The sequence below is a fragment of the Danio rerio genome, chromosome 13, assembly GCF_052040795.2.
Source record: "Danio rerio strain M-AB ecotype USA chromosome 13, GRCz13ab, whole genome shotgun sequence".
Lineage (NCBI taxonomy): Eukaryota > Metazoa > Chordata > Actinopteri > Cypriniformes > Danionidae > Danio > Danio rerio.
Window position 1 is genome coordinate 45,336,083 of NC_141033.1, and position 13,006 is coordinate 45,349,088.

At 34.8% G+C, this 13,006-nt stretch overlaps 1 protein-coding gene across 4 annotated transcripts in view; it reads right to left on the minus strand.

Annotated features, from left to right (window-relative positions):
• capn2a (calpain 2, (m/II) large subunit a) overlaps window positions 1-13,006 on the minus strand; it is a 30,241-nt gene that overhangs the window by 3,380 nt on the left and 13,855 nt on the right. For 3 of the 4 annotated variants that reach the window (XR_015505121.1, XR_015505120.1, XR_015505119.1), the window contains exons 8-18: window positions 12,631-12,699; window positions 12,383-12,543; window positions 9,111-9,285; window positions 7,570-7,781; window positions 5,434-5,470; window positions 5,276-5,341; window positions 5,120-5,177; window positions 4,964-5,028; window positions 4,481-4,549; window positions 4,314-4,392; window positions 1,855-1,971 (exon numbers count right to left, since the gene is read on the minus strand). Coding sequence is in view for 1 of the 4 variants with exons in the window: in NM_001013501.2 (NP_001013519.1) it covers window positions 1,855-1,971; window positions 4,314-4,392; window positions 4,481-4,549; window positions 4,964-5,028; window positions 5,120-5,177; window positions 5,276-5,341; window positions 5,434-5,470; window positions 7,570-7,781; window positions 8,994-9,005; window positions 9,116-9,285; window positions 12,383-12,543; window positions 12,631-12,699 (1,115 nt within the window). In the remaining 3 variants the exon portion in view is untranslated. 4 annotated transcript variants of the gene reach the window in all.

Here is a 13,006-nt window from a genome sequence, read left to right on the forward strand (position 1 = left end):
ATATTTTGGCATTGTGCTTTGGGTCATTGTCCTGCTGGGAGATGAACCGTCGCCCCAGTCTGAGGTCAAGAGCACTCTGAAGCAGGTTTTCATTCAGGATATCTCTGTACACTGCTGCATTCATCTTTCCCTCTATCCTGACTAGTCTTCCATTTCCGGCTGCTGAAAAACATCCCCATAGCATGATGCTGCCACGACCATGCTTCACTATAGGGATGGTATTAGCCTGGTGACAAGCGGTGCCAGGTTTTCTCCAAACTTAACGCCTGGCATTCACTCCAAAGAGTTCAATTTTAGTCTCATCAGACCAGAGATAGTTTAGTTTCTTATGGTCTGAGAGTCCTTCAGATGCATTTTGGCAAATTCCAGGTGGGGAGTGTCTTCCGTCTGGCCACTCTACCATACAGGCCTGATTGGTGGATTGCTGCACAGATGGTTGTCCTCTGTAAGGTTCTCCTCTCTCCACAGAATAATGCTGGAGCTCAGACAGAGTGACCATCGGGTTATTGATCACCTCCCTGACTAAGGCCCTTCTCCCCCTATCACTCAGCTGAGAGGGCCGGCCAGCTCTAGAAAGAGTCCTGGTGGTTCCAAACATCTTCCACTTACGGATGATGGAGACCACTGTGCTCATTGAGTTTCAGAGCAGCAGAATTTTTTCTGTAATCTTCCCCAGCCTTGTGCATCGAGGCAGTCCTGTCTCGGAGGTCTACAGACAATTCCTTTGTCTTCATGCTTGGTTTGTGCTTTGACATGCACTATCAACCCTGGGACCTTATATAGACAGGTGTCTTTTCAAATCATGTCAAATCAACTGAATTGACCACAGGTGAACTCCAATCAAGCTGCTGAAACATCTCAAGAATGATCAGAGGAAACAGAATGTACCTGAGCTCAATTTAGAGCTTCACGGCAAAGGCTGTGAATACTTCTGTACATGTGATTCTTCAGGTTTTTTATTTGTAATGAATTTGCAACAATTTAAAAAAATCTTTTTTAACATTGTCATTATGGGGTATTGTGTGTAGGAAATAAATGAGTTTAATCCATTTTGGAATAAGGTTGTGACATAAAAAACAAATGTGGAAAAAGTGAAGCGCTACGAATACTTTCTGGATTTACTGTAGATCACAATTTATTTTAAAGGCCATTATTTTATCATGCAAAATCAATTTTTGGAAGCTGTTTGGACAGAACTGTGTGTATGTATAGTGTTTCCACACTGTGTAAAACATTAATGCTTCATAGCCAAATATAAAATATAATAAAAAAGAATCTCCCTCTGTTGTACAGTGGATCAATGTTATGTCCTTCTGTTTAGTTATGGAAAAGATTTCATATTTGTTATAAGGCAAACTTACTGCTTTAGAGAAAATGTCGACACCCTTTATATATCTTATTTTAAATTCAGATTTTAGCAATTTATTAAATGAAACAGGAAAAGACAAATAAATTAACAGTGACTTGGCCTATCTACAATTTTCCCCGTTTCCAAAGATTTATTTTAACAAAGCGTTGTCATGTTGATGATCTGGTGCATGCCTCCTATAAATCATTTGTATTTTCAACAATTCCTCCCTAATGTTTTATCTAGAATAATCTGTTACTATTTAAAACAACCTTTGCCCCCCCTTTTAAATTTCTTTTTTCTCTTCTCTTTTTTGTTTTTTTAGTTTTTGTTGTTATTCTTTTAAATTGAAAACAAAGATGTAAATATGATTGTGATGTATTAAATCATCACATTTTTGTTACATCTCAATAAAAAGATTGTTAAAAATATTAAAAATAATAAATAAAAAACTCCCAAAACCAACAGAACATGAACCAGTCAGAATTAGAAATTCTTGGACTTACTGAACATCATCTCCAGGCGCATCACACAGGACACAAAGTTGTCAAAGTCGATGGTCATGTCTGCGTCTCCATAGCGTGCAGCCAGACTCTGGTGAATGCAGTCATTCAGAGAGAATCCTGTGCAGTAATTAACAATAAATCAAATTACTATATTAAACTCAAAGGTTTACTTACTGTTTGCTAATAACTGCCAAAATTGTGCCATATATCACAGCTTTCAGGAATATCCTGACTAAAATATATTTTTAAAAATCATTAAATCAGCATTGTTAAATAATATAAAAAGCCTGATTGTTTTTGAAAATTTTAGTTTTTTAGATTATTTTCCATCGTTGATTTATACACTTTAAACGATCCTAAAGTTAAAGTAATACATTTGTGGGTTTATGGGTACAATCACAATCTCAACTGCAGTTTGTTGCAAAAATATTATGCAGACAAGAAATTATAGGCTGACAAGAGTATATAATCAATATGATTGTATCAACCAATGTTTAAGGCCAATGATTAAAAATAATCCCTCATCATTTGTTTGTATGCCTGTATAAAAACCAGCAAGTTTTTGGTGCACAAAAGTGTTCTTGGAGCTTCAAATGATATTCCAGTTGAATGAGAGAGAAATAAAATATCTTAATCTGTATTACAGAAATGAACAAAAATCTCAGGTGATTGAAACAACATGAGAGTGAGTAATTAAGAACAGAATTATAAATTTTGCGTGAACTAACCCTTTAAAGAATGTGTCTACAACCAAACAACCATTACCTTATCATATCATAAGAATTTCAGCTCTGAAAGCTTCTTCAGTGTTTCTAAACAAATTGAAGATGACGGTTTGGCCTTATTAATCTGAACTAGATTCCTAATTTTTGGAAGTTGAATTGCTTTATCAACATTTAGACCACACAAATCAAACTCTTCCAAGCCTCAGCATATGTTTTACGCAGCAGATGCCCTTTCAGCTGTAACCCATCACTGGGAAATACCCATACACACTCTTTCACACTCAAATATACTACAGAAAATTTAGGTTACCCAATTCACCTGTACCGTATTTGTTTGGACTGGGGGGAAACCGGAGCACCCGGAGGAAAGTTGCTGCTTATTAATAGTTATTAAGTTAGTCATTGGGTTTAGATGTTAGGTAGGATTAGATTGTAGAATAAGATCATGCAGCATACTGTATGTTCTTTACAAGTACAAATAAACAGCCAATATCTTAATAATATTGGGGAATAAGTCATTAGTTAATAATATTAGAATCTGCGTCGGACATCTGCTAAAAAAAAGAGCACTCTGATTGGTTATTCAGCAATGAATCAGAATGCAATGCAGAATGCAGAAACTGAATTGACGTAAACAATTCAAGTCAAGAAGGAACACAGAAACTGGCTGCAATTTTGACATTATTGATAGTAATTCTGGCTATAAAATTCATATCCCTAAGATTTCCTATTAACTGTAATTTTGACATTATTGATGGTCAGCTAACGAACACCTTGCATTATGTAAGTGTAGCTGCACATTTCACTACAACCAATCAACACATTCTCATAAGACACTAAAAACTGAAGCACTGGCATCATGCAAGTAATGATTTGTAGGTAAATAAGATTTGGTGTTCATGTTGTGTTTGTCTTTCAGCTTTAATGTTTTAGATTTTGTAAAGTAAATTAAAAAGGTAAAGTTTTTCTTTCATTGTTTGGCATTTTTTGTACAGCACACAGATTCAGACGAAGAGCTGTGTAGAGGGATGACTCCTGGAAATCTTTATAATGTTCCAACTTCTGGTGTCATTTTTTTAGAGCCTGTGTTAGTTGTGTTTTTTAGAGGTTTACAGTTGTTATTTTTTTCGCCTCTTGAGATTACTTTTACTTAAAATTACTTTGTAAAAATACTTTATAACAAAAAAAAAAAAAAATTTGTAAAGACAATTATTTTAGAATTACTGTAATTGCTTAATTGGTAATTGCTTAATTTAGTGAACTTGAAAATGTAAGTTTATGTATTTAAATAAACTTTCCAAGTTCTGCTAACTTGATAATGTAAGTTAACATATTAAAAATAAACTTTGCATGTCCACTTAAATTTCAATGATTTAACTCTGTCTACTAAATATTTTAAGTTGAGAAAACCTTGAGAATTAAGGGAATACAACTTAACTGAGTCAATGCAACAAGATGACTGAACTAAGTTAAGTTGAGTGAACAAATCATTTTTACAATCTATGGGGAAACTGGAGCACTGGGAGGAAACCCATGCCAACATGGGGAAAACTTGCAAACTCCACACAGAAATACCAACTGACCCAGCCTGGACTCGAAAAAGCAACCTTCTTGCTGTAAGGCAACAGTGCTAACCACTGAGCCACTGTGCCGCCTTCACTACTGAAAGTTATTACCCATTTTGAATCAGTTTAAAATTAAGCCTGAATAATGTCAAAGGCTAGCAGACTGTACCTGCTTCCTTCAAAGCCATTCGCATCTCTGGTGTACTCATACAGCCGGATCCATCCATGTCATTCTTCTTATAAATGCCCTAAATAAAGGACGATAAGGATGTCAGCCCTAAACAACCAATGAGAACAGATTTACAGCTAGTTTTTTTAAACGTTTGACAAACTCACCAAATACTTTTGAATCTTCTTCCAAAGTGTAGCAAACTCAGTTAATCCTAGTTTTCCATTTCCACTTTCCTGCATTAGAGTTAAGCAAAAGTGACTTTCATTCATTTTCCCTCAGCTTAGTCCCTTTATTCTTCAGGGGTCACCACAGCGGAATGAACCGCCAACTTATCCAGCATATGCTTTACACAGCGGATACCCTTTCAGCTGCAACCCATCACTGGGAAACACCCATACACTCTCATTCACACACATACACTACGGCCAATTTAGTTTATTCAATTCACCTACTTTATAACGCATGTGTTTGGACCGTGAGGTAAACCGGAGCACCTTAAGGAAACCCACGCAGACACTGGGAGAACCAGTAACCTTCTTGCTTTGAAGTGACAGTGCTAACCACTGCGCTATTGTGTCGCCAAAACTGACTTTCATAAATAATAATAAATTAATAAGCATAATTAAACCAGCTTCTGTGAAGGATACATCCATGAGGTTGACCATCACCCTACATGTATCCAGACTGAAACCATCAGTCTTGATATCGGTTCCTGTATGAAGAAGACAAGTGGAAATAAAATTAAAAAGATCCTATACATATTTACATATAAAACGTGATTAAGGATTTAAAGACAGGCTTACTCTTTGCCACTATTTTGTTGAAAATCGTTCGCAGCTCAGAAGCAGAGATCTCCATGTCCTGAAGCAAAAGCAAACATTATTTTGTACATGTTTCCTGGCTCAAAGGTGCTTCATGTTTATCAAGTAAGGTATTATGCAGGGTCTAAAATAACTCACATCTCCTGCAAGTTTAGTAAACAGGCCCCTAAAGCCAGAATCAACCTCTTCTTCAGACACCATTTCCTGGAGAGGTAGAAAAGAGAGAGGGTATTCATAGCAATAAAGTGAATTGAAATGAAATCATTTTACCAGAGCCAAGAGAAAACAGGACTTACATCATCTACATTTGCTTCTATAGGGTCATCACATTGTCTGGAGAAAAAAAAGAGATATTAGATGGCCCCCTCATAAAATATAATGGCAAATATAATAATAATATAAAGCTGGGAAAAATTAATTGCGAATAAAAGTTTTTTATTGTACAAAATATATGTGTGTGTTATATATATTTATTATCTATATGTGATAATGTGATACACATACATAGAAACAAAATTATACAAAACAAATTTGTTATGTAAATATTTACATATATATATATATATATATATATATATATATATATATATATATATATATATATATATATATATATATATACAGACATTTGTATCATATACACACGTTTTATATCTAAATATAAATAAACATTTTCTCAAATAGGGGCGCAGTAGGTACTGCTGTCGCCTTACAACAAGAAAGTCGCTGGGTTGTTGTTTCAAACCTCGGCTCGGCTCAGTTGGCGTTTCTGTGTGGAGTTTGCAGGTTCTCTCTGCGTCCGCGTGGGTTTCCTCCGGGTGCTCCGGTTTCCCCCACAGTCCAAAGACATGTGGTACAGGTGAATTGGGTAGGCTAAAACTGTCCGTAGTGTATGGGTGTGAATGAGTGTGTGTGGATGTTTCCCAGAGATGGGTTGCAGCTGAGAGGGCATCTGCTGCGTAAAACAAATGCTGGATAAGTTGGCGGTTCATTCTGCTGTGGTGTCCCCAGATAAATAAAGGGACTAAGCCGACAAGAAAATGAATAAAATGAATAATAATAAAAATATAAAAAAATAAATAATAATAATAATAATAATAATAATAAATCATATAAAATAAATAATACATTTAATGAAATAATATAATAACATATAAAAGCTTAATTTTTTTATACTGTAACATTTTTGTCATATTTGGTGGACTGACAATATTTTTAATGAAATGATCACAACTTTATTCAGGACTTTTTAGTAAACGAATCTAATCTAAAAAAAATAAATAAATAAATAAATTAAATAAATTTTTTTTTTATAAATAAATAAAAATAAAATTAAATAAAAATTATTTCAATTTTAACAAACTAGGGGGATTTTTTTTTAACTGTTGAATTATAAATTCATTTCATTTTTTCATTATTTTGTAGTATATATTGTTACGTTATGTTTGATCATATGTACAAAATGCATATTGAAATAAATTAAATAAAATAATTACCTTTTTAATTTTACCAAATAAAGGCTTGTTTTTCCCCCATTTTTGTAATATAGTTATGTTATGCTATTTTCTGACATTGTTATTTTTGTTATATTTTGTACAAAACGCATATTGAAATGCATAAAATAATTCTAATTTTAACAAACCAAGGGTATTATTTCTTATAAAACTTTCAAAATCTTAATACCTGACAATACCAAAAATAGATTTTTTTTGGGGGGGGGGGGGAGAGAAATATATATTTATGTTATGTTTTTTCACATGTACAAAACACATTAAAACAAATAGAGTGAAATAATTGTTTCAATTTTAAAAACTAAGGAGATATTATCTCATGGAATTCTTGAAATATTAATGCCATAAATATGAAAATATTTGCATTATTTTAGTAATATATAGTTATGTTATGTCTGAACATATGTATAAAACACATTAAAATGAATAAAATAAAAATTTCAATTTTACCAAACTAAGGGTTTAATTTCTTTTGAAACTATTGAATTATTAATGCCAGAAAATAAATTCATTTACCTAAATTAATTTATTCACTTAGTCTCTATTTCAGAGGTCGCCACAGCGGAATGAACCGCCAGCTATTTCAGCATATGTGCACATACACACTCATGCACTATGGCCAATTTAGTTAATTTAATTCACCTATAGCACATGTCTTTGGATTGTGAGGGAAACCAGAGCACCCGGAGGAAACCCATATGAACACAGGGAGAACATGCAAACTCCACAAAGAAATGCCAACTGACCCAGCTGGGACTCCAACAAGCTTTTTGCTATGAGGCGACAGTGCTAACCACTGAGCCACCGTGCCACCAAAACCCGAATTATGAAAATATTTTGCCATTATTTTGTAATACACAGTTGTGTATGATCATATGTAGAACACACATATTTTTAATTAATAAAAGAGACGATCCTTACTGCATCTCAGACTGTTTCTCGGAGAACACGCGCACACAAAAATCCCCGTTCTTGTGCGGATCGAATGTAGAAGGGACGATGAGATATTCTCCAGGAGGAAGTTTGAAGCGGGTGCTGACCTCTCTGAGGTTGATAAAGGTTTCAGATCGAGCTTTCTGAGCGTGAGTCAGGAAATAGTTCTTATCCAGATGAACCTCCTTTTGCCCATGAAACTGCAAAGAGGCGAACAAGAACCAGAAATACTATATTTGTACATTTCCAACACTACAAGTCAACAGAGCATTGATATATACATAAGATACATAAAATTTTAATAGATATTTTTTAAGATACTAGTATTCAGCTTAACGTTTTAAGGCTTAACTAGGTTAATTAGGCAAGTTAGGTTAATTAGGCAAGTATAACGATACTTTGTTGACTTGTATTTGTATGTTTTTTTATATATATGTGTATGTATATATGTATGCATGTGTATGTTTAATGTATGCAAATGTATACAGCATATGTAAATATATTGGTATATACAGTATATAGATGCTTATATATGTATGCATGTGTATATTATAGTTTATTCTGTGTTATTATGTTTTACTTTTATTTTAAGTGTGACTTTTTAACATTCTGTAATGCCCCATTCACAAGCTGTCAACGCTTCCCATTCACTTTGAATAGGTGATGTCAGGTACTGCATTGTGGATCCGTCGGCGCTGCTTCAGTGCTATTGCTCGCTGCAGAAGCTGGGACTTGCTCATCTTTTCAAGCGCCGATGAAAGCGTCAATCAGATCACTGTATGCAAATACACCAACTCAGACAGTGGCTATTGCTGACTAATTTTATTGGCTGACGCTGCTGTGATGATCGCGTCAGCCCTAACTTTAGACACTCCCTCTGTCAAGCGATGAAGCTGAATCCCAGTGTGAATGGGGCGTAAGGGGTCTACAGATGAAAACTAGCCATTCTTGGCTAATTCTGGCACATTTTACAGTAATGTTTATTAATGTGCATTGACCCTGTAATCAAATAAACAAAATTTATAGACAATCAAAAATAAAAATTGCTTAAGAGGGCTCATAATTTTGACTCTAAAATGTTTTTTAATAAATTAAAAACTGCTCTCATTCTATCTGAAATAAAACAAATACGACCATCTCCAGAAGAAAAAGTATTTACTGTGAAAAATGACTTGCTCTGTTAAACATCATTTGTTTTTATTATTATCTTTCTATCTTCACTAAATATTACTCTTTCTTATGTACAGCACTTATGGTCAATCTTGTGGCTGTTTTTAAATGTGCTTTATAAATAAATGAACTTGAACTTGTGTGTTTTGAGTAATTATGTGTTGGTCATTTATATAAAAAAAACATATTATCAAAAACCATCTTGCATAAATTATATTTACAGATTACTCCACTGTGCTCACCTGAGAAGGCACCTAAAATGAGGAAAAGAAAGAAAAAAGTATAATCAGTACCCTTTACAGGTTATGTTTACAATTTAACATCAAAATTAATAAAAAAAACATCTGTATATGAGCAACTCCACCTCGTAGATGGCATAGCCGATAGTGTGCATGTCTTCTCCAGCCTTCCTCATCTTGCGGCGGTTCTTCTGAATCAAGCCGATCACCACACTGCAGCCCACTTCATTATCATCCGGATCATCATCTTCCTCCTCCAGCTTGATCTTAAACTGAGGATTCATCCAGAACGTGTCTGTGGAAAACACGAAGATTATTACAGAGATGATTATAACCAAACAGCAGATTATTATAATGACAGTGCATAATTTTTTAGATTGCATATTTTACACTTATGCAATATTTTTGTTACATATATCACCATTCAAAGCTGATTTCCAGTGTTTTTGAAAGAGATTTGTTATGTTTGAGCACTAAAACATAATTACAATTTATGTTTGAATTCAGTCTTTAGTGTAACATAATCATTAGCAAACATTACATTGAAGACAAATCATTTTTGATGATTTTACATGAAATTATTAAGGGCTACGCTGTGTATTAAAAAAAAAACTCTAAGATGTCCCAACAATGTGTAAATGTAGTTTCAGCTCAAAATATCTAATGTATCTTTTATATCGCTCTATATAAATATATATTTGATCAAAAGCAAAAACACACTGCTTCACATTCAACCCAGGCTCATTGCAGATACCCTGCTCTACATTTCTAGGGACAGCAAAAAACGTTACTGGAGGTATGTCTGCTGGCAGTTTTGTTTTTTCATATTCACCAGAGGCCGCTTTATACACTTTTTGATGATCTCATATTTCTCTCACGTGTCCTCTTCTCGCATAAATCTACCAGAGGGCGCAATATACACTTTAGCAGAACAGGCCAGCTTGCTGACCACTGAACCACTTACCCTCTTCCCTAAACCAAACCGATAGCCCGGCCGCTTTATTTCACCAGGTTTTCAACCTGTAATTTATTTATTTATTTATTATTTTGTTTTACCTGGTTTCTGGAACCGATCTTCACCCCAACATCGCAGTCAACTCTGCTCTGTGTCCCAAAACCCTGACATACACGGCGTGACACTGGGCAAAATGGCAACACCAGAAAAGCCATACTGAGGTAAGCCTTTAGCTGGTAGCACTACAAGGAGCAGAAGTCGTCGGCTGCATCATACCGTCCCTAAGCATTGGTGTTAAAGACGAAATGCAGCCAGACGTACCTCTGGCTACATAAATCGTGCTATCCAGAACTGTAGACAGGGGTACATTTCCAGAATTAACCAACCTATGTTGTTCACATTTGTCTGTTTATATGCAAATGAGCAGCTCCTTCCCGGCCCCCTTCCAAAAGAGGGCTGAGCCTTATAGCTTCTGTTTCGTTTACTCTCAGAGCAATAAGTAAAATACTTGCATGCGTATTAAAACCTTGCCAGTTTAAACTCGTCCATTCATTTCTCTTTCGGCTTAGTCTCTTTATTTTTCAGGGATTGCCACAGTGGAATGAACCGCCAACTTATCCAACATTGTGGGGAAAACCGGAGCACACGGAGAAACCCCACGCCAACACGGGGAGAACATGCAAACTCTACACAAAAATGCCATCTGACCCAGCCAGGGCTCAAACAGACCTTCTTGCTGTAAGGCGATCATTCTACCTACTGTGACGGTGGCACAGTTTAAACTCATAATATGTGTATATATATGATACTAATATATGACTTTTTTGAGGCCTACAGTATGAAACTTAGTGACAACATGCACAATATGTAGGATTTTTGTATCACAATATCCAAAAAACACTAGAATGGTCATTTATTTTGCTGACCAATGTATTGAAGTATGATCAAATCTAGAGAACTAAGCAGTTTTAAAGTGCCATTGTGTTGCTATGCTAATGTGTCATTGTGTTGCCATGCTAGTAATGTCATACACCCTCCATTTCATATAAAATGCAAAAAATATGACACACCAAAGAATGATTAACTGCCTTTGTTTGTTGTATGTGCCCTCTAGTGGCAAAAATGACATATTTTGGCTTTAGCTCTGTCCCCATGTGTGAGAATGATTTAAATCTGTGCTAAAATGACATGTACTTTCCCAGAAGCAAACTCAAGACTAAAATCGAGGTGTTTAATTAAACAGTGCAATCTGAAATGGAAAATAACTCTCTTTTGAGTGATTTTGTGCTTTATAACTATGCACTTTTTTTTTTCAAAATCAAGTGTAAAAACTATCATTATTGTTGTCATTTTTTACTGTCATTATGACTTTCATTATATTACTATCATTGTTGTCACTCCCTACCACTGATTGGTTTTGTTCTATGTTTCAAAAGTTCACACTTAGCTGATGATTTATATTAAGCTTGTTTGGCATGCTGTCCTGGGAGATTTGCAGAGTGAGAGGGGAAATTAAACTCATTTAGATCTCAAAAACTGATAGTGAACTACTTTGAGAAGGAAAAAAACTGATGCTAGAAGCTAAACTATCGTGCCCATTTGTTTTAGTCTGTTTACATACGACACATATCAGTGGGAAGAAACTGGACACCACGAGAACATGCAAACTGCACAAAATGCCAACCGTGATGCCCAATCTAGGTGAAAGTGGAAGGAGAAGGGGAGGAAGGGGGGTTTCTTCTGGTTATTTATAATGACTTAGGAATCATATGATTTAAGAATAATTATCTAATGCTGGACTGACTGTGGTCAATCATAAGCAAGTGATCCTCTCGAAATTAGTTTATAAATAAACTTTACTTCATTTACATCTATATTATTTGCCTAATCTTTTTGATATCTGTGACTAATAAAAATATGCTTTCTACTGTTATGCATGTTATATTTTTTGATGCTTTTGATTTATGTACTCTGACCTGTCCACCCAGTTACCTTTACATGCACACACACACACACACACACAAACACACACACACACACGCACGCACGCACGCACGCACACCTGCCTCGACCTGACTTTTTTTTATTACTTTTTAATTTTATTACTTTAAAATTACTTTTTTGTTGCTGTTTGGTTTTTATCTCTGTTCTTTTTTTTGTTTTCTTCCATTTGTATTTGATTCCATGTAAATTGTGTACCTATTGTATAATAAAAGTAAAAATAAGTTAAAAAATAATAGTAAAACTATAATTGGACATTTTTAAAACATGTAATTTCTGTGCTACTTGACACCACTGGCAGATAGTTCCTCAAACTCAAAGGCATATTATGTGGTTATGCCATGCACATTTAAAGAGACTGCAATTTAATCTGGTGCCATTAGTGCCATAAAAATTAAACACTTCCTCCTAAAAGTATAAATATAAACATGCATACATGGATGGTTCCTGCAACCACCAGCCGTAGAGCCTTTTCTCCAGGTGCCATCAAATTTACACACACTCCAGTGTTTGAGCGAGTCAGACGTCAGCGTGTCTGGGGTCAGAGTGCAGATCTCAAGGCGGGAATACTGCCTCACAAAATCTGAGAATGACATCCTGCATATGTGCAAAAAGAGCAATAATGGTGAATAACTGTACTTTGGCGAAACGGGTTACGTGGTTTTAAATAGAAGTGATTTTTACCAGAACTCTCCATCTTCTGATTTCACATTCTCACGCTCAGATGGATCGACAGCGTTCCACTCAGAAGAGCTAAAAGACATTAAGATAATTAAGTGAAACACTATTACTATTTTACTATATACTCTTTTATATACAAAACATACATGTATACACACATAGACAACACCTATATACTATATAACTGCAGGTTAACTGAGAGCAGATTTTTTTCAACACATTTCTAAACATAAGAGTTTTAATACCTCATTTATAATGAATGATTTATTTTATCTTTGCCATGATGACAGTAAATAATATTTTAATAACTAGGTTTATTAGTTTAGCTAGGCAGATTAGGGTAATAAGGCAAGTTATTGCATAATGTTGGTTTGTTCTG